The sequence below is a fragment of the Ornithorhynchus anatinus genome, chromosome 2 (genome assembly GCF_004115215.2).
Source record: "Ornithorhynchus anatinus isolate Pmale09 chromosome 2, mOrnAna1.pri.v4, whole genome shotgun sequence".
In the NCBI taxonomy this organism is placed as follows: domain Eukaryota; kingdom Metazoa; phylum Chordata; class Mammalia; order Monotremata; family Ornithorhynchidae; genus Ornithorhynchus; species Ornithorhynchus anatinus.
This window is the reverse complement of record NC_041729.1, coordinates 95,513,736-95,538,750: the sequence shown is the minus strand read 5'-3', so window position 1 is coordinate 95,538,750 and position 25,015 is coordinate 95,513,736. Positions and strand designations below refer to the sequence as shown.

Here is a 25,015-nt window from a genome sequence, read left to right as displayed (position 1 = left end):
TAGCAAACAGCCAAGTCCATAGTCAACACAAAGGGGAAAGTGAATAGGGGAAATAAAGGCCTTAGTCTGGGAAGGCCTCTTGGAGGAGATGTGATTTTAGGAGGGTTTTGAAGGTGGGGAGAATGGTAGATTTTCAGATATAAAAGGGGAGGAAGTTTCAGGCCCAAGGGGGAAAGTGGGCAAGAGTTTAGTGGGGGAGGGGTAAGAGGTGGTGGAGAATAGGTCGAGGTCCAGAGAGTAGGTTGGTTTTTGAAGAGTGGAGTGTGTGGGTTGGGTTGTAGTAGATCAGTGAGAGTAGGCAGAAAGGAGAGAGGTGATAGAATGCCTTAAAATGAATGGTCAGGAGTTTCTTTTGGGTGTACAGGTGCAAGGGCACCCACTGGAGGTTTCTGAGGAGTGGGAAGATACAGACTGAACAGCTTTACAGAAGAATTATGTGGGTAACACAGCATTGTTGGCTAGAACCTCATCTCCTCTCAGCAGATTCTAACAAGTGTAGTCCCCAGAAAGTAGAGAGTTACTGGAAGAAGTTTCCTAATGATACCTTGAATTTTCAGTGTTTCCACTTTTTCAAAGCACTTTTCTATTGTTTATTTCATTTTGTTCTTACAACATTCCTGTGAGGAAGGATGAGGCAAGTAATATTATCATCTCTATTTCATAGATGAAGAAACTGAGACCCAGAGAATTTAATCAGGTTATCTGAGGTCATAGAGCTGGTTGGTTTCAGAGATAGCATCGTGGTTTCCTATATCCCAAATCTGTGCTCTTCCCAATAAATCAAGCTACCATCAACCCTTCCACTGTTCTAACTCCCATATGGATCTATATTTGTATGCAGACATTCTAGTTTTCCCAACAAGTCCTCAGAGACATATTGTTAAATCGAGTGGAATTACATGAGTCCTAGGAGTTACATAAGAAGCAGTGTGGCCTAGACCTAGTGGCCTAGTGGTAGACTGGTTTGGGAATCAGAGGGTCGGCGTTCTAACCCTGACTCTGCCACTTGCCTGCTGTGGACCTTGGGCAAGTCACTTAACTTTTCTCTGCCTCAGTTTTCCCACCTGTAAAAATGTAAATTAAGACTATGAGCCCTTTGTAAGACAGGGACTGTGTCCAACATGATTCTTTTGTTGTGGAAGCAGCATGGTTCAGTGGAAAGAGCCCGGGCTTGGGAGGGCATGGGTTCAAATCCCGGCTCTGCCACTTGTCAACTGTGTGACTGTGGGCAAGTCCCTTAACCTCTCTGTGCCTCAGTTACCTCATTTGTAAAATGGGGATGAAGACTGTGAGCCTCACGAGGAACAATCTGATTACCCTGTATCTACCCTAGCACTTAGAATAGTGCTCTGCACATAGTAAACGTTTAACAAATACCAACATTATTATTATTGTTATTATTATTATTACCCCATTGCTTAGTACAGTGCCTGGCATGTAGTAAGTTCTTAAAAAGTACTATAAAAATTCCTTTTTTCCCTACTTCTTAAACTGTGAGCCCCATGTGGGAAGGGGCCTATGTGTGATCTGATAATCATGTATCTTCCTTAGTATTACGGTGCTTGGCATATAGTAAGCATTTAATAAATACCACATTTACTATTATTATTATTATGGGGCACTCACTCTGTTCCCCATGCCATTTGGGGTGGCAGCCAAGGAGGAGAGGTAGGTAAACATTAAAGATGATATTGCTCTAGTTGCCACATCCCCACTCCTTTGTACTTTTTCCTTGTCCATAGTGGTGTTGGCACACTGGACAGTGACTCTATTTGTGAAGATGTGTACTTTCATCAAATGGAGAATAGAGTAAGAGCCTTTCTGTGACTACCAAGAATAGTTACTGGGATGTTGGATTGGATAATGTATTTGAAGGATTCTTCACTGATGGTGAAGTTCACCTATGAGTGTGTGTGTGACAGGAAAGGTCAGCGAGGGCTCCATGATCCCAGCCACATTGTATACACAAAACATTTGTCCCTTGTTCTGTCATGAAAAACGTTTGCAATGCTAGTTGTGGACTACAGATATAGACTCGACAATTTTAAGCAACTAGCAAGAGGATGAGTTGGGAAGTGAAGTGATGTTAAATGCAAACTTAGAAAATGCAAAACATGAATTTCCATTGATGTTCATTCATTCATTCAATAGTATTTATCGAGCGCTTACTATGTGCAGAGCAATGTACTAATCGCTTGGAATGTACAAATTGGTAACAGATAGAGACAGTCCCTGCCCTTCAATCACTCAATTGTATTTATTGAGCACTTACTGTGTGCAGAAAACTGTACTAAGCACTTGGGAAAATACAATACAACAAGAGACACATTTCCTGCCCACAGTGAGTTTACAGGGATATGGCTGATATGTGTCTGATTATAGTAATATCAATACTAAGAATAATAATAGTCATATTTATTAAACACTATGTGCCAAGAACTCACCTTAGACCTGGATTGGATACATAAAATCAGATGAGACAATCCTTGTCCCACATGTGGCTCACAGTCTAACTAGGAGAAAAAACGAGTGTTTAATCCCCATTTTACAAATGAGAAAACTGAGGCACAGAGAAGTTAAGATACTTTCCCAATATCACAAAGCAGGAAAGTGGAGGAAGCAAGATTAGAACTCAGCTTCTCTGACTCCCCATCCTCTGCTCTTTCCACTAGGCCACATTACTTCTTGAAATGATCGAATCACAGTGATTTGTCCCTTCCAAGCAGATCCTTTAGATTTATTCACCATAACTACAGTGACTGCAGGCTAAGTGTTTATATAAACCTTATAGACCTCAATGGACCAATATGGAACTAAACATTTACTGAAAGTGCAAGTGATACCTGAGAGGTAGAATGCCAGTAGTCGGGATTATTAATGTGATGTCTTTAAGCACACTAAATGCTGCAGCATTGACTGGTTTCATCTCCAGATGTTGCCGTGTCATACCAAATCTGGCATTTTCTCTGGTATGTCACTTTGTTTTCAATTTTAGGCAACACCTTCAAAGACCAAAAGATCCTAAAATTTCAGTTTGACGAAATTAAAAGCCAAAACAAGGACTTTAATCTTGGCTTCCTGAATTAAAATTCACTGATGACTATGGTCACTGATATAGCAATAACAACCTTGAAATTAGAAATTCTCATAATATTTTTATAGAGCAGATAACTCTCCCTGAAAAGCCCTTCCTCTATTGAATTCCCTATGGAAAGTTTCCTTGTATGGAGGTGGTTATCTTTAAGCCAGCATCCCTATAAGAAGGATATTTATATAAATCTAACCTCACAGCTGCTAGTCATCAATTCATCCTTTATTTGATTAAGCACAGCATACAGAGCCTATCATTGAAAACCCTTCATTCAGTTAATCGTCCATATAAACAAACAATTTCACTACTCACAGATAATTACAGATAATGTAGTGGACATATTAGTGTCTAGTCACCGATCTCTGGGCTGAAACGGGAACATAATTACTAGTGTATTGTCTCAAATAGCCCACTCAGATCAAACCGTGGTCACCACAGAGTGTCAGAACACCATATCTACAGAAAATGGAGTCACTTTGAGCATGGCCAGGCAGGAGAACTGAAAATTCCCCAAATATTACAAGCAAAATGGAGAAGCAACGTGGCCTAGTGGAGGAGGATCTGGTTCTAATCCCAGCTCTGCCATTTGTTTGCCTTGGGCAAGTCACTTCACTGAGCCTCAGTTTCCTCTACCGTAAAATGGGAATTCAATACCTGTTCTCCCTCTGATTTAGACTGTGAGTCCCATGCAGGACAGCGACTGTGTCCAACCTAATTAATTTGTACCTACCCCAGCATTTAGAACAGTGTATGACACATACTAAGTGCTTAATAAATTACCGTAAAAAACTGATAATTTTGTTTATGGTGAGAGGGCTAGAAAGGGTGGTTCTTCTTTTCTCTAAAATAGGAGAGCAACTCTTTTATTCAGCTCCTTTCAAACCTATTTCCTCCTTCCTTCCAGCCCTTGCCCCCGACCCTTTCAGTCTGTCTCTCTGTCATTTCCCAAAACACAAGTCTAATGATGTCTGGTCCCAGGACTGGAGAAGTGTCTGATATGAAGTTCAGTTGAGATCCTGCCTCTCACTCTGTGGAGACAGAGGCTTCAAGCAGCTAATCTAGTGCTGAGGCCCCCATATTCTCTCAATCACTGTGGTTGCCACTGTCCATCTGTGTGACCTTAAGCAAGCCTCTTCACTTCTCTGAGCCTCAGTTTCCTCATCTTCAAGTAAGGCAGATAATACCTGCCTCTCTTGATCTTATAGGATTGATGTAAGGACAAAATGAAGGAACTGCAAACCAATGTGGTCCAGTGGAAAGAGGATGGGCCAGGGAGTTGGAGGACCTAGCTTCTCCAAAACTCAGACTGGAAACTCACTGTGTGCAGGGAATGTGTCTACCAACTCTGTTATATTGTACTCTCCTAAGTGCTTAGAAAAGTACTCTGCATATAGTAAGCATAGTAATAAATATCATTGATTGAGTCTTAATCCTGGGCCTGTTGTTTGGGCAAGTCACTTAACTTCTCTATACTTCTGTTGCCTCATCTGTAAAATGAGAATAAAAGTCTGTTGTCCCTCCCTTGGACTGTAAGGCCCACGTGAGACAGAGACTGTATCTGATTCTTGTATATATATATAAACACTGGGGTGGTTAGTACACAGTTTGGCTTGGCCCATAATATGTGCTAACAAATACCACAGTTATCAATTTATATGAAAATACTTTGAGCTAAACAGAAATCGGCAGTGTTAATTACTGAAGCAGGATTCTGCCTGCCTCTACCACCGCCATATGTAATATATGTAAATATATGCCCAGTGGGGAATGGAAGTGACTTCCTGAATATGCAACACAGAGCCAAGCACATATGTCAATCTAGTCCAAAAGGAATACACGCCCATACCAGATGGGCTGAATTCATGAGGACCTAATCTCATTGAGCACACAGAAGTCTGTAGATCTATTTCAGTTTATCTTCTTCCTAAAGTCCACCAAGTAGTGTCTAAATTAGTGGAGGGTGCCACTGCTTGGACACTTTGTAATTTAATCCATCATTACCAATGTTAATCTTCCTTTTTATCCACAATTCTGGACAAAACAATGATTCCTTCCCACTCTCTCCAAATTACCACATCCCCCTTCCTTCACTCATACACACTCCCCTCTGTGACACTACCGGGCCTAGCTGTCTAGTGGTAGCCAGGAGCCATGACTGGGAAAAAAGAGGGCTGATGGGATGGCCATATGGATTCTCTAGAAGCAGCGTGGCTCAGTGGAAAGAGCCTGGGCTTGGGAGTTAGAGGTCATGGGTTTGAATCCCTGCTGTGCTACTTGTCAGCTGTGTGACTGTGGGCAAGTCACTTAACTTCTCTATGCCTCAGTTACTTCATCTGTAAAAATGGGGATTAACTGTGAGCCTCATGTGGAACAACCTGATTACCCTGTATCTACCCCAGTGCTTAGAACAGTGCTCGGCACATAGTGCTTAACCAATACTGAAATTAGTATTATTATTAAGAAGGTGATGGGCAGGGAGCAGATGCTCCTGTTTTCCAGTGAATGAAGTGACCCTGGTGATCCCTCAGAATTAGAGCCATCTAATTGGTGGGCCAACCTCTTGGTTTAGAGGTATTTGTGCTGAACTACACTCAGCAGTATGGAGGACTTGCAGTACTTATTAATAATAGTTAATAGAGAATAATAGTACTTGTTAAGTGGTTACAGTTCTAAGTACTGGGGTAGATACAAGTTAATCAGGTTGGACACAGTCTCTGTTCCACATGGAGTTCACACTCTTAATCCCCATTTTATTGATGAGGTAACTGAGGCACAGAGAAGTGAAGTGACTTGCACAAGGTCACACAGCAGACAAGTGGAGGAGCTGTGATTAGAACCCAGATCCTTCTGACTCCCAGGCCTGTGCTCTCTCCATTAAGCCACGCTGCTTCAGTCATTCATCTCCCAAACCTCTGAATCAGCCTAACAATTAGCAGATTGCTCTGGGTTCATTCTGGGTCCACCTCTACTTCTGTTAATCAATTTATAACAATAATAATAATAATAATAATGTTGGTATTTGTTAAGCACTTACTATGTGCCAAACACTGTTCTAAGCGCTGGGGTAGATACAATACAAGGTAATCAGGTTGTCCCACATAGGGCTCACAGTCTTCATTCCCATTTTCCAGATGAGGTAACTGAGGCACAGAGAAGTGAAGTGAATTGCACAAGATCACACAGCTGACAAGCAGTGGAGTCAGGATTAGAACCCATTACCTCTGCCTCCCAAGCCCGAACTCTTTATCTTTCCTTCCTTTCCATGACCGTGCATTCCTCAGCTCAAGAAAGCCATCCCCGTTGGATTCTTGCCCTCCCTAGGAATGAAATTGCAAGCAGCGTGGCTCAGTGGAAAGAGCACGGGCTTGGGAGTCAGAGACTGTGAGTTTTGTGAGTTTTAATCCTGGCTCCACCACTTGTCAGCCGTGTGACTTTGGACTAGTCGCTTAACTTCTCCGTGCCTCAGTTACCTCATCTGTAAAATGGGGATTAAGACTGTGAGCCCCACGTGGGACAACCTGATAATTTTGAATCTATCCCAGTGCTTAGAACAGTGCTTGGCACATAGTAAGCGCTTAACAAATACCACAGTTATTGAACAGTCCCATGGCTTTCTGGAGTCCCTGAGCCAACAACTGGCCTTTGCATTTACCTCAGCAATGGACAGCTCAACCTGGGAGGCCTGACCTTTCCTCATATTCAGAGTCTTGCTCACAGAAGGACAGACAAAACAAAACACAACAAAATTGACATTTTGTCACATCCACCATTATACTTTTTGTATCCGCTCAGTTTCTCAGGGGACATGTGACAGTGGATGTGAATGGAGAAGGCATTACTGCTCAGTAGGTAACTTGGCTTTGAAACAGGTACCACAAACACAGTCATTGCAGGGAACAAACTGGAATCACCCCCATCTCCTCTACAGCAGACAAGCCACCTCTTTTATATCAAGTACGGGATGCATCTGTTGTTGATTCCCACAGCCTAAAAACTCAGGAGTCTTTTTTTGTCCTCTAGCAAGAAAATAATATGGAACACACACCAAGAAAGAGAGAGAAAGTCAAATAGAATATGACCCCCTGCCCCCATCCCATTGCTAAAAGCCCACTGAGCCCTGCATGATTCTACATTACTTCACAGTAGCCAGCCTAAGTCCTCACAGTTTCGGTGCTGTCTGGCTGTCGACTAATATTTCCCTCTGAATCAGAGGTTAATAGTCCTGCAATGCTGCCATCAGGCTTTACAGAGCGCTGATGGGAGAATGAATGACAAAGACAAAGTAGAGGGAGCCTGAGAGACAATAACATTTGCTTAATTTTGTGCAGCTAAGCATCCCATAGAAGTGCCCTCTGTGGAGTAAGTGGGAGTGGTGATGAGACAATTTGCACATGATTGCTAAACCGCATCTCCTTTTTTGGTCCCTGCCTTTTTTTATTTTATCAGCCTGTTTACCGTTCAGGTGGACGAAGAGAGGAGTCACATGCAGAATCTGACAACGCAACAGCCTATTCCTGTTAAAAAACTATTTGTAGGGGGAGCCCCTCCAGAATTCCAGCCATCCCCTCTCCAGCACATCCCTCCCTTCGAAGGCTGCATCTGGAATCTTGTCATAAATTCGGTGTAAGTAAAACCTCCAAATGACTCCTTCGCCTCCCTGGCAAACCGAGGTCACGTGGACTGTGCCGGATTCTGTTGTTTTACCAAAATACCCATTCAAAGTCAAAACCAAGGATGAAGGACGGGAAAGAATCTCTCTCCCCACATAAATGATCTCTTCCCTGGGCCAAGAACCATCTTATGGCCTTGCTGGTTCGATTTGGCCCCTTCCTGACAAAAAAGGATTTCTGATTGTAAAGTCCCCAACCTCAAAGTCATTTTGTTGAGCGATTCCTCCTCTCCATACATTCCCAAAACTCAGAGGTGTCCTGAAGGGCTTGGAAACAACAGCTGCAGTAGTTTGCTGTTTATCTGAAAGAGCCATTCGGTTGTGCGGGGGTGGGATGAGGAAGAAAATAAAGCCACTGATGGGACCCTTATGTGGACTCCTTGTGTTCCATTATGTTTCCTTAGCCCCATGGATTTTGCTAGGCCCGTGTCCTTCAAAAATGCAGACATCGGTCGGTGCACTGAGACGAAGCCCACAGAAGATGAGGGCGAAGTGATGACAGAGGAGAGCCTTTTCCCACCAGAGCAGGGTCCTGCGAAGGAGACAGAGCTCATGCCATCCACTCCAGCATTTCCCCAACCAACCCCGTCCCCTATTCTTTTTCACGTAAGTGTTCCTGCAACCAACTTCTCTAAACAGAGAAGCAATAATCAGAGGGAGGGGCTGTTTCCTTGACTTAGTTACCTTCCCTGGGTAAATGAGAGGTATTTTACTCCGTTCCTCACCCAGATGGGGGAAAAATTGAAATTCCTGCCTCTGGCCTGGAACTCCCTCCCTTTTCATATCTGACAGAATATCAGTTTCCCTCACCTTTAAGGCCTTATCAGTCAATTCACTAATCAATTGTATTTATTGAATACTTACTGTGTGCAGAGCACTGTACTCTGTGCACAGAGCACAGTGATTTGGGAGAATCCGGTTGAACAGTTGCTAGATACATTCCCACACGAGAAGCAGCTTGGCCTAGTGGCAAGAGCACAGTCTTGTGAGTCAGAGGATGTGGGTTCTAATTCCAGCTCTGCCATTTGTCTGCTGAATTGAGGAAGTCACTTAATCTCTCAGTGCCTCAGTTGCCTCATCTGTAAAATGGGGATTAAGATTGTGAGCCCCACATGGGACAACGTGATTATCTCGTATCTACCCCAGTGCTTGGAACAGTGCTTGGCACATAGTAAGCACTTAATAAATCCTACAATTATTATTCCCTGCCCACCGTAAGCTTACAGTCTCTTCAGATCACATCTTCTCCCAAAATCCTTCCCTGCCTAAACCCTCTTTTGCCCCTACTGTGTCACCCTCTCCCTTCTGTGCCACCCTTGCACTTAGATTTATGCCCTTTATTCACCCCAACCTCAGTCCCACAGCATTTAAGTACATATCTGTAATTTATTTATTTATATTAATGTTTGTTTCCCCTTTGTGGACAGAGAATGTGTCTACCAATTTTGTTATACAGTATCTCCCGAGAGCCTAGTTCAATGCTCTGCACACAGTAAGTGCTCAATAAATACCATTAATTGATTAAAATCCCTTTTCTTTTCTTCAATATCAGCTCGGATCACTGAGTGTTGGGTTGGAGCATTTTATGTCATTTCTCTTTATATTCAACCCACCTAATATAGCCCAGAACTTACCCAACACCAACCTACTGGTTGGTACCTGTCTCCCACTCAATAATTTTCATCCTTCCCCAACATGAAGTTGTAGTGCAACCAAAGGATATTGAAACTTTCCAAAGACAAATGATTTGTAGTCCTATGATTCAAATATATTTTATGATACCCAATTGTTCCTTCTAGATTTAAACTGAAAAATTCCACTTTCTCTATTGTTCTTGTTATCATTATTATTATTATTTTATCAAGTCCTTACCAGATGTCAAGCACTGTTCTAAGTACTCAGGTGATCAGGTTTGCTAGAGGGGAGGAGAGAGGTATAACCTACCCCCAACAGGAGGTGAGTATGATTTGTCTTTAAGCATCTGATATTCACCCAAACCTCAGCTACACAGCACTTACATAGATATCCATAATTTATTTTGGCTGTCTTCCCATCTAGACTATAAACCTCATACGGCAGGTAACGTGTATCAACTCTGTTGTGTTGTCCTCTCCCAGTGCTCAGGACAGTGCTCTGCTCAAAGTAGTCACTCAATAAATACCGTTAATTATTGATTGACTGTCCAGGAGTGGGATGGGTGTCACTAAGCCATCTACACCCTCTCATCTGAATCCTGTGTCCAGAGCTCCTGCAGCTTGTACTTATGAAACAGGAAATCTCTGGGAGAGAGTCCTCAGCTGCTGTCCCTATTCTGCTCGCCTCCTTTTCATAGGTCACTGAGGAGTAGAACAGCATGGCTCAGTGAAGTGGAATCACGGACTTGGGAGTCAGAGGTCATGGGTTTGAATCCTGGCTCTGCCACTGGTCAGCTGTGTGACTGTGGGCAGGTCACTAACTTCTCAGTGCCCCAGTTCCCTCATCTGTAAAATGGGGATTAAGACTGTGAGCCTCAGTAGGACAACCTGATTACCCTGTATCTACCCCAGTGCTTAGAACAGTGCTCTGCACAAGTAAGCGCTTAACAAATACCAACATTATTATTATTACTCATATTGATCATAAAAATAGGAGTACTTCTGGCTTCTTCCTACTATTAGTGGAAAAGCAAAACCAAAACAAAAAAGGAAGAAAAAAAAGCAGGGTTCTACAAGGAAAATTGTCTTTGCTTATTTACCTTCCTTCTAGACTGTAAACTTATTATGGACAGAGAATGTGTCTACTAATTGTGTTGCACTGTACTCTCCCAAGGGCTTAATAAAGTGTTGTGAACATAGCTAGTGCTCAGTAAATACCACTGATTTAAGTAAAGCTATTCCTGGATAATGATCTCTCCACTCTAACCAACTCTTCCATCCTCTCCCTTACTGCTGCTCCTCTCCCTCAATCAGGATGCAAAACAGATATCTTCATTACCCTATTTATTTTGTTAATGAGATGTACATCACCTTGATTCTATTTATTTGCTATTGTTTTAATGAGATGTTCTTCTCCCTGATTCTATTTATTGCTATTGTTCTTGTCTGTCTCCCCCAATTAGACTGTAAGCCCGTCAAAGGGCAGGGACTGTCTCTATCTGTTGCCGATTTGTACATTCCAAGCGCTTAGTACTGTGCTCTGCACATAGTAAGCACTCAATAAATACTATTGAATGAATGAATGAACAGATGCCTACAGAACTCCTTAAAGCCCATCAGAATAGGTTTGTTGGTTACCTAAAATGCTACTGGGGCTATCCCCTCCACCATCACTTCTTTGTCTCCTTTTCCTTTTCTCTTCTTCCCTTAGCCATCTCTTCTCTTGTCCCTCCCTCCCTCCTTATCTCCCTTCCTTCCTCCCCTCGTATATGCTTTCTCCTAACCTAGGGGACTGTGAATTGCTCAAAGACACTTTATCCCATTGCTGTGATAATGCACTGACCTTTCCTTTTTTTATGCTATTTGTTAAGAGCCTACTATGTACTGGGCGCTGTTCTAAGAGCTTGGGTAAATTCAGAATAATCAGATTGGACAGAGTCCATGTCCCACACGGGGCTCACATTCTTAATCCCCATTTAACAGACTCAGTCATTCATTCATTCAATAGTATTTATTGAGTGCTTACTATATGCAGAGCACTGTACTAAGCACTTGGAATGTACAATTTGGCAACAGATAGAGACAGTCCCTGCCCAATGATGGGCTCACAGTCTTATCGGGGGAGAAAAACTTTGAAGGTGGGGAGAGTGGTGGTAAGGCGTATAGGGAAGGGGAGAGAGTTCTAGAACAGAGGCGAGGTGACTGGGGCACAGAGAAATGAAGCGACTTGCCCAAGGTCCCACAGCCGACAAGTGGTGGAGACAGAATTAGAGCCCAGTTCCTTCCGACTCCGAGGCCCATGCTCTTATCGACTTGAAGATACCTCTTCTCTTCCTTGAATGATAATAATAATAATGATGGTGGTATTTTTTAAGCGCTTACTATGTGCAGAGCAGTGTTCTAAGCGCTGGGGTAGATACAAGGTAATCAGGTTGTCCCACGTGAGGCTCACAGTCTTAATCCCCATTTTACAGATGAGGTAACTGAAGCACAGAGAAGTTAAGTGACTTGCCCACAGGCACACAACTGCCAAGTGGCAGAGGCGGGATTCAAACCCATGACCTCTGACTCCCAAGCCCGGGCTCTTTCCACTGAGGCACGCTACTTCTCTAGTTTTCTGAATAGTTACCGCGAGAACTGTATCTCATATAACTGCATGAATTGACCTTCCCGTCCCCAAAATATTTCCAGGACCGAATGTACCAGTAGGCCTCTGGTTTTGCACCTGTCCACTGGGGAGAGAAGGGTTTCTTGCCCCAAGGGAAACTGTTTTCCTCTTTGCATCAGCAGCATTTGAAGCGGGGAACACAAGGTGGCGTCATTGTAACACAGTGAGACAGATCAGACAGTGAAGTGCCTTTAAACGCAGAATCCTTCAAACCTTTTCAAGACTTCAGCCATTCTCCCCTTCGTTCAAGCTGGCCTGATACACGTTGAGCATTTTTCTTAAAGGATTCCTTTCGACATGACCTCCTTCTCATTTGGATCTGATAAACACCATTTATAGGGATTAGCCTTGAAGAAAAATCACAGGCATTGATGGTTTTCCGCTTCAGAGCTAATACTCCACAGAACCTGTTGAAGGCCATTATTGAGGAGAGCTATGACTCATCTTGGAACGATACTTTCTCAATCATTGCTTCCAATTCATGTCTGCTCCTGTTTCTCAAGATTTCCTTGTAATGAAAAACACTTGGATTACACACATTCAGACTCAGTGCTGGAATCTTAAGGGACCCTTTCTAAAGGTTTCCCAACATGTGTTTTACTCAGCTCCGCATACATTTTCCTTACGCAATCTTTGTTCTTTTCCTGCTAATCAGTGTCTTTTCCACACTGATCTGTGAAATTATCTGACAGTAAGCTGCAGCTTATTTTTTCGTAACAGAGATTCTTCCTTTAAGAGAGGAAACAGGATACTCTGCAGCTCATAACCTGATTAGAGTTCAGTGTCAGGTTCCTAGCTGATTTGAAGACTTGGGGAAACTCCAGCATAAATAGATGAATATAAATATATGAGGTGTGTCAAAAAATGTTCCCCTCAGCTTGGCTCGTTGCAGAGGGAATGTATATCTTTAGTGTTAATTTACCAAACACAGAGGATGCCAGATTCATTTTTTAAAAAAGGCCTCGTTGTTTTTAAAGCCTGTTTTCCTTCATTCGCTCATATTTGAGCACTTACTGTGTGCAGAACACTCTACTAAGTGCTTGAGAAAGTACAATGCACTAATGAAGAGACAATCCCTGCCCTCAACCAGCTCAAAGTCTAGAGGGGATTGTATACTTTATATAATAATGGTGGTATTTGTTAAGCACTTACTAGGTGCAAAGCACTGTTCTAAGTGCTGGGAGGATACAAAGTGATCAGGTTGTCCCACGTGGGATTTACAGTTTTAATCCCCATTTTACAGATGAGGTAACTGAGGCACAGAGAAGTTAAGTGACTTGCCCAAAGTCACACAGCTGGCAAGTGGCAGAGCCAGACTGAGAACCCATGACCTCTGACTCCCAAGCCCGGGCTCTTGCCACTGAGCCACGCTGCTTCTCTAGCTCTTCCTCTCTTGTTTTTTAATAGTATCTGTTAAGAGCTTACTATGTTCCAGGCACTATTCTAAAATCTGGGGTAGATACAAATAATCAGGTTGGTCACAGTCCATGTCCCACGTGGGGCTCACAATCTTAATTCCCATTTTATAGATGAGGTACCTGAGGCATAGAGAAGTTAAGTGACTTGCCCAAGGTCACACAGCAGACTAGTGGCAGAGCTGAGTTTAGAACCCAGATCCTTCTGACCTCCAGGTCCATGTTCTATCCACTAGGCCATGCTGCTTCTCTACCTTGATTCTAAATTGCTGGTGTGTACTATCATTCATTCAATAGTACTTATTGAGCACCTCCAGTGACTTCCTGTATATTTGGAGAATGTAATAAAAATAAAGGACCCACTCCCTTCTCCCAACATGTTTGTAATCCCCTGGTTTAATGTTGCTAACATCGATGAAAGTTCCTGGGCAGTGAGAATTTGGAGGTGTTTAGTGAAACTCTCCTCGCATTTAAGCAAAGCAGGTGGGAGAATTTAGCCATTGTGCTCTAAAGAATCTCAGGAACCAAAAGTAAAAAAGGCATCTTTATGGTTGCTGGCTTCCAGGAGCCAATAGTGATATGGAAATCTTATACCTATCTTGGCAAATAATCCCAAATTATTTTTGTAGTATCAATGGTGTTGAGGTATTGCTTTTTCATCTAGCCCATAGAAGAGGAAATATTCCTAGATCTTCATAATTTATCTCATTATTTCAGAGGATGAACATTCTAGTCCCATCCTCCACCATCCTCCCTGTTTTATAAGCCCATAACTGCAGAATTATCCTTAACTCACATTTCTCCTTTAATCCACATATTCATCCTGTCAGTTCTATCTTCACCTCATCTTCAGAATCAGTCCCTCTCTCACTCTCCATCCAAACAGCTATCACCCTGGCCCAAGTCCTTGTTCTATCAATCAATCCTATTTATCGAGTGCTTACTGTGTGCAAAGCACTTGGGAGAGTACAATGCAATAATATTGTATTGCCCAAAACATTGTCCTACCCCGCTTGATTATTGCATCAACCTTTTTGCTGACCTCCCTGACTTCAACCTCTCCCCTCTCCAGTCAATACTTCATTCTGCTGGCAGGATCATTTTTCTTATATATCATTCTATGCATATCTCCCTACTCTTCAAAAATTTCAAACAGTGGCCCATTTAGCTCCGCAACTCGCTGAAATTCCTGACCTTTGTCTTAAAGACACTCAACTAGCTATGAAGCAGCCCATGGGGAAGAAAATGATTCTAAAACCTTAGAGATAGGAATTTCCTCCAAGTAGAAATTCCTTATGTTGTGTTGAGCCACAAGTTAAGCTCACCACACAAGGACACCTTGGCAAAAACAGTACTAAAACTGGCTTTCTGAAAACCTCTGCTGAGTTAAGTTTCAACTAGAGGTTGGGGGTCAGTCCAGAGCTGGAAAATGTCAGGCTTTTTTTTTTAATGTTATTTGATAAGCGCTCACTGTTCTAAGATCTTGGGTAGATACAAGGTAATCAGGTTGAACACAGTCCATGTCCCACATAGGACTTGTCACTGGGTGGAACTAGCCACAGGATAACTCATGAGTTCGCGGATTGGATGAGGGATTGGAAATGGATTCAAACTCGGAGGATTATGGGCAACAGAAAGGAGTAGGTTTATTTGAAATTTACAGGACAAAGAAAGCCCTTGAAACCACAAAAAGCAGCAGCAAGTACACTGGCAAGCATGTTCCCCAACTTCTGACAGCTGGTGGAACTGGAGTGGAGATACAGTCCCTCTCAAGGACTACCTTTCACATCACCCTGAGGTTACCTGTCAAATCACGTGTTGGTCCGGGTTACCTTTCAAATCACCTAGAGGTCAAGATACTTATGGGAATACTAACTTCTCCTTTCTCCAACAAGAAGTTTCAATTGATCACTCGGCACCTCACAGGATTCGGTAGAGTGAGTGTGACTTTTGATAGAGGTGACTCGCCTAAGTTGGTGTGACGGAGTTCCAACCTACTTCCAAGGGATACCTGTCCCCAGATATACTCTACTACTTCCAGATCCTCTTTCCTTCCCCAGCCATATTTGGGAGTTGGGCGACAAGACCCACTGGTATTTATTCATTCCTGTCTAAATGTTCAGCCTTATTGCTCACACAGTAGCGCCGGGAGCTTTGGGGTGTGTTTGTTTAGCCAACTGCTTCCTAACACACACTATCAGCCCCTCCGCCGCTTGTCTGCTATGTAACCTTGAGCAAGTAACTTCACTTCTCTGGCCCTCTCCTGTCCTCATCCTATCCTGTGAAATTGGAAAGGGACCATTTTGGTCAGTTCTATTGTCCAGTCTATATGTAGGGATTTAGGATGATCAAGGCCAACATAATCCTACCCACTTCTAGAAGAAAGCACCTGTAATACTGATTTCTCAGCTATCTGCAGTTATATTTCACTGACCATCACTCCCTACCTTCAAAGTCTTATTAAAATCCCATCTCCTCCAGGAGGCCTTCCCCAACTAAAGCCTCATTTCACCTACTCCCTCTCCCTTCTGCATCACCCTTGCACTTGAATTTATTCCCTTTATTGACCCCATCCTCAGCCCTGCATGTATAATCCTTAATTTGTTTGAGTGTACGTCTCCCCCTTTACATTGTAACTCTTCAAAGACGGGGAACATGACTCCCAACTCTGTCATATTGTACTCTCACAAGAGTTTAGTACAGTGCTCTGCACAGAGTACATGCTCCCAATAAATATGACTGATTGACAGGTTACTCAGGCACTACTTAAAAGTCTAGCAGGCATTGGCTTTATAAGTAAGGCTGTATCTCTTCCTGAGGAATCCATCTATAGTATCTATTGAGAACTTTGTGCAGAGTGCTGTACTGAGTGCTTGGGAGAGTACAGTAGAGTTAATAATAATAATTACAGCATTTGTTAAGTGCTTACTATATAACAGACACTGTTCTAAGTGCTGGGGAAGATACAAGATAATGGGTTTGGTCATAGTCCCAGTCCCACAAAGGGCTCACAGTCTTAATCCCCATTTTACAGATGAAGGAACTGAGGCACAGAGAAGTGAAGTGACTTGCCCAAGGTCACACATCAGACAAGTGGCAGAGCTGGGATTAGAACCCATGACCTTCTGACTCCCAGGCTCATGCTCTATCTCCTATGCCATGCTGCTGCTTATATCATTAGATTCAAGTTAGACAAGTTATATCAAGTTAGACACAATCCCTGGTCTCATGGAGCTAACAATCTAGCAGGGGAGGCAGACAAAGTATAGAGTAAAAAATGTAATGGAAAAGTAGATATGTGGTAGGCGAATAAGTGCCTAAATAGCAATGTAAGTTACATGCTGTAAGTACTGGGTATTGGAAAACAAAGATTTTTTAAAAGTTGAGCCCTTTTATACTTCTACAACCTTCATGTGGATTGGCTACCATGTTCCTCTAAACTCCTGACCCATTAAAGAAATATTTTTTAAGTATTTATGGAAACCACAAGGTACATAGCACTGTGCTAGGTGTTTGGGGCACTCATAAAAACATATAATCCTTGCCCTTGAGGAATTTTCAATTTTACCCATAATGGAGATACTATTTATGTATATTAACATCTCTCTCCCCTATAGACTGTGAGCTGATTGTGGGTAGGGTATGTGTCAGTTCATTGTTTTATTGTAGTCTCCCAAGTGCTTAGTACAGTGCTTTGCATACAGTAAGTGCTGAATAAGTACGATTAAATGAATGAATGAATGTTGGGATGAGGCAGATGCAAAGTTCTTCATTACCCCACAGGCTGATTATTAACTTGTATTTCTTCAGGGACCCTGTGCTGCTGATACAGAACCAGCCATTCTATTGGACGGCAAGCAGTTTGGTCTGTCAAAACATAGCCATGTTGCAATTGCATTTGATGACACCAAAGTTAAAAACCGGTATGTCCATTTCCGAGACGAGCACTGTGTTATCTATCTGCAGTAGTGAATGAAGCAAAGTATATTTACTTATTTGCATTCCACTTAACTAGCACAAGAGTAATTGTTTGGTTTGTCCACTCTAGGGCAAGTAGGAGATAATTAACTTTGTGCTTATTAGACAAATGAGAAAAACACTTTTTTTTCCAGCCATTTTCATAAAAACACAAATTATAAAAATGTAAACACTCGAAATAGGCCATAGAGAATCAGAAATCATAGTGGGGACAGAGAGCAATAAAACCAAGGGCCAGGATGCTATCTTTTCCACTTTTAGCATGTTAAATGTAACTGATGAATAAGAAAAACAGATTCAGTCAATCAATCATATTTATTGAGAGCTTACTCTGTGCAAAGCTGGTACTAAGCACTTGGGAGAGTACAATATAAAAGAGGTGGTAGATATGTTCCCTGCCCACTATAAGCTCACAGTCTAGAATATTTTATCTCCTTTAGAGTACTAGCCTGCCCAGTCTCAATATTAGTGCAGTGTTCCAAATATTGATAATTAGTGTTTTTCACCAAAATGAGCATAATTTGCAATTGGCGTAAGCTTGAAGAACCCAGGCAGTGGATAAGTCATTCAGTCTGTCAATCGTACTTATTTAGTGCTTACTGTATGCCTAGCACTAGACTGTAAACTTGGTGTGGGCAGGGAATGTGTCTGTTTATTGTTGTACTTTCCCAAGAGCTTAGTACAATCCTCTGCACACAGTAAGCACTCAATAAATACAACTGAATGAATATCGAGCACTTGGGAGAGTACAATGTAACAACAATAAATGGACACATTTCCTGCCCACAGCGAGCCTAGAGTCTAGAGGGGGAGACAGACATTGATATAAATAAATTACAGATATGTACATAAGGGCTATGGGGCGTGGAAGGGGAGACGAATAAAAGGAGCAGGTCAAGGCAGTGCAGAAGGGGTAGGAGAAGATGAAAGGTTTAGTCAGGGAAGGCGTCTTGGAGGAGATGCACCTTCAATAAGGCTTTGAAGGTGGGGCGAGTAATTGTCTGTTGGATATGAGGAAGGAGGGCATTCCAGGCCAGAGGCAGGGTGTGGTGGAGAGGTTGGTGGCCAGATAGATGACACTGAGATACAATTAGAAGGTTAGCATTAGAGTAGACAAGTGTACAGACTGAATCTTAGTAGGAGAGTAACAAGGTGAGGTAGAAGGGAACAATTCATTTCATTCATTCATTTATTCAGTACTATTTATTGAGCTCTTACTATGTGCAGAGCACTGTACTAAGTGCTTGGAATGTACAAATCGGCAACAGATAGAGACAGTCCCTGCCCACTGACGAAGGGCTTAGAGTCTAATCGGGGGAGACAGACAAAAACAATAGCAATAAATAGAATCAAGGGGATGAACATCTCATTAACAAAATGAATAGGATAATGAAAATATATACAATTGAGTGAACGAGCCCAGTGCTAAGGGGAGGGGAAGGGAGAGGGGGAGAAGAGGGAAATGGGGGAAAAGAGGGCTTAGCTGAGGGGAGGTGAAGGGGGGGTAGAAGGGGAGCAGAGGGAGCAGAGGGAAAAGGGGAAGATCAGTCTGGGAAGGCCTCTTGGAGGAGGTGAGCTCTCAGTAGGGCTTTGAAGAGGGGAAGAGAATTAGTTTGGCGGAGGTGAGGAGGGAGGGCATTCCAGGACAGCGGTAGGACGTGGCCCAGGGGTTGATGGCGGGATAGGTGAGAATGGGGGACGGTGAGGAGGTGGACGGCAGAGGAACGAAGAGTGTGGAGTAGGCAGTGGAAAGAGAGAAGGGAGGAGAGGTAGGAGGGGGAAGGTGATGGAGAGTTTTGAAGCCTAGAGTGAGAGGGTTTTGTTTCATGCGGAGGTTGATAGGCAACCACTGGAGGTTTTTAAGAAGGGGAGTAACATGCCCAGAGCATTTCTGCAGGAAGATGACCTGGGCAGCAGAATGAAGAATAGACTGGAGTGGGGAGAGACAGGAGGAAGGGAGATCAGAAAGAAGGCTGACACAGTAATCCAGCCGGGATATTATGAGAGCCTGTACCAGCAAGATAGCCGTTTGAGTGGAGAGGAAAGGGCAGATCTTGGTGATATTATAAAGGTGAGACTGGCAGGTTTTGGTGACGGATTGGATGTGTGGGGTGAATGAGAGAGCCGAGTCAAAGATGACACCGAGGTTGCAGGCCTGAGAGACGGGAAGGATGGTCGTGCCATCCACTGAGATAGGGAAGTCAGGAAGAGAACAAGGCTTGGGAGGGAAGATGAGGAGCTCAGTTTTGGCCATGTTGAGTTTTAGGTGGCGGGCAGACATCCAGGTAGAGACATCTTGGAGGCAGGAGGAGATACGAGCCTGAAGGGAGGGGGAGAGGACAGGGGCAGAGATGTAGATCTGTGTGTCATCAGCATAGAGATGATAGTTGAAGCCGTGAGAGCGAATGAGTTCACCGAGGGAGTGAGTGTAAATGGAGAACAGAAGATGGCCAAGAACTGACCCTTGAGGAACCCCAACAGTTAGAGGATGGGAGGGGAAGGAGGAGCCTGCGAAGGAGACCGAGAATGAACGGCTAGAGAGATAAGAGGAGAACCGGGAGAGGATGGAATCTGTGAAGCCAAGGTGAGATAAGGTGTGGAGGAGAAGGGGATGGTCAACAGTGTCAAAGGCCGCTGAGAGGTCAAGGAGGATTAGGATAGAGTAGGAGTCATTGGATTTAGCAAGAAGGAGGTCATGGGTGCCCTTAGAGAGAGCAGTCTCGGTAGAGTGGAGGGAACGGAAACCAGATTGGAGGGGGTTCAGGAGAGAATGGGAGTTAAAGAATTCTAGGCAGTGAGTATAGACGACTCGTTCTAGGAGCTTGGAAAGGAAGGGTAGTAGGGAGATAGGGTGAGAACTGGAAGGGGAAGTGGGGTCGAGAGAGGGATAGTGCTTTAAAGCCAACGGTGAGGAGTTTCTGTTTGAAGTGGAGGTAGGTGAAAAACCACTGGAATTTCTTGAGGAGTCAAGAAACATGTCCTGAACATTTTTGTAGAAAAATGATCCGGGCAGCAGAGCGAAATATGGACTGGAGTGGGGAGAGACAGGAAGGTCAGCAAGGAGGCTGATGTATTCAAGGTGGGATAGGATAAGTGCTTGGATTAACATGGTAGCAGTTTGGAGAGGAAAGGCTGACTTTTAGTAATGTGAAGGTTGAACTGATAGGATTTAGTGACAGATTGAATATGTGGGTTGAATGAAAGAGAAGTCAATAATAATGCCAAGATTACAAGCTTATGAGACAGGAAGGATGGTGGTGCTGTCTACAGTGATGTGAAAGTCAGAGGGAGGGGAGGTTTTGGGGAGGAGGATAAGGAGTTCTATTTTAGTCATGTTAAGTTAGAGGTAATGGCATTAGAGATAAGACATTCAGGTAGAGATGCTTTTCTAAGTCAGGAGGAAATGTAAAACTGCAGAGAGGGAGGAAGATCAGGGCTGAAGATGTAAATTTGGGAATCATCCACAAAGAAGTGATAGTTGAAGATATTGGAGCAAATGAGTTCTCCAAGGGAGGTGGTGTAGACAGAGAATACAAGGGGAACATCTAGAACATCTCCACATGGTTGTCTGTCTGGCAATTTATACTAAAACTCCCCTCCTAATCTTCCCTCCCAAATTATTTCCTTTGTGTATATTTCCCATCACAGTTGACAATATTATCATTCTCCCTGGCTCTGAAACCCGTGTGCTTAGTACTGCCTTGACTCCATCCAATCCTTAAATGCTCAGAATCAGTCTATCAATTTTTCCTCCACAAAACTTCTTCGATAATCTTTTCCCCACCATCTAAATGTTAAATTCTGATTGGCTACCGTTTTAGCCTCTTCTCTGATCTCCCTGCCCCTTCTCTCTCCAATTGTGATCATTTTTCTAAACATTGTTATGCACACATTTCCCCAGTTCTCAAATACTTGGAATGGGTGAGTATTTCTCACTATGTCAGGCAGAAACCCATGATTGCTGGCATTAATCAATCCATCATTTAATCAGTGGGATTTGTTGAGCATTTGTTGAACACAGACACTGCATTTTGCACTTTGAAAAGTACGGGGGGAGATAGACATTAAATTACACATCAAGGAAAGAGTATAAATATATGTACATAAGTGCCTTAGGGGTGGGGTAAGTATCAGAGTGGATGGGGGACAAAGCCAAGTGCCTAGTTGATGCAAAGAGGAGAGTGGATAGGGAAAATGAGGTCTTAGTCAGGGAAGGCCTCTTGGAGGACATGTGACTTTAGGAAGGTTTTGAAACAGCATGGCCTAGTAGATAGAGCATGGACCTGGGAGTCAGGAGGACCTGAGTTCTAATCCCGAATCCACCACGTCTTCTGAGTGACCTTAGGCAAGTCACTTAACTTCTCCATGTCTCAGTTGCTTCATCTGCAAAATGGGGACAGAGAGCAATAAAACCAAAAAAATAAGACTGTGAGTCCCACATGGGACATGGCCTGTGTTCAACCTGATTAGCTTGTATCTACCCCAGTGCTCAGTATAGTGCCTGGAACACAATAAGGACTTAGCAAATAAAAAACAGTGGAGAGAGCTGTGATCTATCAGATATGAAGGAAGAGGGAGGACCAGACCTGAAGGAGGACATGAGCAAGGGGTCAGTGGTGAGATAGATAAGATTCAGGAACAAATTGGAGGCGGGCATTAGAAGAGCAAAATGTGTGGGCTTGTACATTTACTCTGTGTTTTTGCAGCCTCACAGTTGAACTGGAGATCAGAACAGAAGCAGAGTCTGGACTGCTCTTTTATATGGCAAGAATCAACCATGCCGATTTTGCTACGGTGCAGCTGAAGAACGGCATGCCCTATTTCAGTTACGACTTGGGAAGCGGCAATACCAGTACTATGATTCCCATCAAAATCAATGACGGCCAATGGCACAAGGTATCTCCCCTACAGGGCAGCATTTACATTTGCTTATGATCCTCCTTCCAAGGGAATCCATTTGGGATAAATTTCTTGAAGGATCAGTTCATCAGTGTCCACCCTCCTACACCTGTCTGTGAGTTTAAAGTCCAGCCTTTGTAAACTCGTATAAGAACAGATGGTTTAATCTTATCCTCTAGATTGTGAACTCCATTCATTCATTCACTGAATCATATTTATTGAGTGCTTATTGTGTGCAAAGCACTGGACTAAACACTTGGGAGAGTACAGTATAACAATAAATAGACACATTCCCTGCCCACAACGAGCTAATAGTCTTGTGGGCAGGGAACATGTTATATTAGACATGTTAGAACATATTAGAACTCTGTTATATTGTACTTTCCCAAGTACTTAGTACAATGCTTTGCACATAGTAAGCATCCAGTAAATATGATTAATTATATATGGATGACACAAAGAGAAGTTGCTTGATTGACTTTGGGGTGATATAGAGCTGGAGGTCTTTGAAAGCAAATCCAGTCATCTTCTTTTAAGGGATACCTGAACAGTGTGGGTGGGGGAAAAAACAAAAATCACCAATTTTTTTTTATACAGATGGACATTTATCGGAGAACTCTGAAGTACTATGACTTACAATAAAGGCTCTATAGTTCTCCAAAGGTTTACTCCATGAGACACAATGCAATTGGATATTGAGTCTAGAACATTAGCAAGGCTTGAAGCTGACCGGCAATGAAAAAAGAATGGAGAATTTAAAAAATAGAAATCATAATGCTATTGTTTCCTCTCCTTGAAAAAAAAATAGAACCTGCAAACTTATTTGGCAGGCCATCAAGTCCAGCAAAAGAGCTTTTAAATAGAGAATAATTATTATCATCAAGTAGTATTTGAGTTTAATTCTGATATATTTGTAAATTCAGCTTTCTAGGTTGGTGTGGGGGTTCAGAGCTACTAACCTATCAATCCAGCAATAGGTTCTGGTTTACACAGCCGGCATCTCATACAAGCCTAAGTACCTGAATTGATACGGACATAAAATAGAGAAAAATGGAGCCATTATGTACTTATCCTTGCTTCTATCAGTGGGATAAGAAATCCAACATCTGACAAAATCCTGCTGTTAGGAGATGATGAAAGATTCCATGGAAAGTGAGGAAGAGCTTAACAAAAATGATTTTATACAGGAGGTCCTCAAAATGGAGATGAAGTCTGTTGTTGGGGGATTTTTATGGGTTTTTTTGTTTGTTTTTTTTTATGGCATTTGTGAAGCACTTACTATGTTCCAGGTACTGTACTAATCAGTCTAAGTGCTGGGATAGATACAAGATAATCAGATTGTACATAGTCCATGTCTCAAATGGGGCTCACAGTCTTAATCCCCACTTTATAGTTGAGATGACTGAGGCAGACAGAAGTGAAGTGATTTGCCCAAGTTCAAGTGGCAGAGCTGGGCTGACAACCCAGGTCCTTCTGACTTCCAGGCTCATGCTCTATCCTCTAGGCAATACTGCTTCTCTTGTTTCTAACTACTTCCATCACTAATGACTATAAGGTTTATTGCCATTCAGAAATATAATCTAATTTGATAACTTCAAATGACTCGACCTGATTTTAAACATGCAGCTCTATGGAGATGACCTTTGTATTTGAAGAAGACACCACTAGCTCTGAAATTCACCTATGAGTGATCCTGTAGCTGAAGAGACCTAATGTGCAGCAATGTCACCTTATTTCTAACATTCCCCTAATCCCTATCTAGCCAAAGTGCTCTTCCCAACCTGAGGCAATCTTGTTACAAGAGGTAGCTCCATGTGACTTTCCCCAATTTTCTAATCAGCTGGATTGGCCCACTCCGCCCTCATCTTCACGTTAATCAGCCTTGATTCAGCTGACGCACAAGCACCCAACCAGCACTAGATGCAGGGCTGTTAGTTTAATTGTTCATCAGAGCTCTATATAACATTTCTAAAAATGGGTTGGTTAGTCTGATATTTTAACAGTTGAACCAATGCATTTTAAAACTTCACAGTGATTTTGCAGGCCATTAACATCACTCAGCAAGGCTGGATCTGCCTCTGGGGAGGGTTTAGTATGCTGATTTAGAGAAAAAAAGCATCTTCCATGCATGACTTGTGATTGCTTCAATTCACAAATTTCCTGGAATTGTTGTTTCCTCTCCTAATTTTCAATTTGCATGTCTATGGATACAAACTCAGCATTTTGGGGATTAATCCAAAGGGGTTCTGGATGAGCTCTCTGAGTTTAAGAGGTCAGAGTAGAAAGGGGAAAACAGCTCTTGGATGTTGCCATGCTAGGTGCCTTTTGTATTTACACAATTGAAATCCAAATTTGGTTCAGACTATGACTCAAGTGTGACACTGATCATCATTATTATTTTTTGTAGATTAAAATTAGCCGAGTCAAGCAGGAAGGAATTCTTTATGTAGATGGAGCTTCAAGCAGGACCACCAGCCCCAAGAAAGCTGACATTCTGGATGTCGTTGGGATGTTGTATGTAGGCGGTTTGCCCTTTAACTACACCACAAGAAGAATTGGTCCGGTAAGGATTAAAATTGTTGGTGTTAATTTTGCTAAACTATTTTGCTCTCAGTGATTTACATATTTGATATTTCAAAACAGTTGCTTTCATCTGCTGTG

At 42.7% G+C, this 25,015-nt stretch overlaps 1 protein-coding gene across 1 annotated transcript in view; it reads left to right on the top strand.

Annotated features, from left to right (window-relative positions):
* The window catches only part of LAMA2 (laminin subunit alpha 2), a 586,243-nt gene that overhangs the window by 547,665 nt on the left and 13,563 nt on the right, over positions 1–25,015 (top strand). The window contains 5 exon segments of the mRNA XM_029049645.2: positions 7,538–7,714; positions 8,165–8,366; positions 17,288–17,400; positions 22,162–22,351; positions 24,762–24,917. Coding sequence (XP_028905478.1) covers positions 7,538–7,714; positions 8,165–8,366; positions 17,288–17,400; positions 22,162–22,351; positions 24,762–24,917 — 838 coding nt within the window.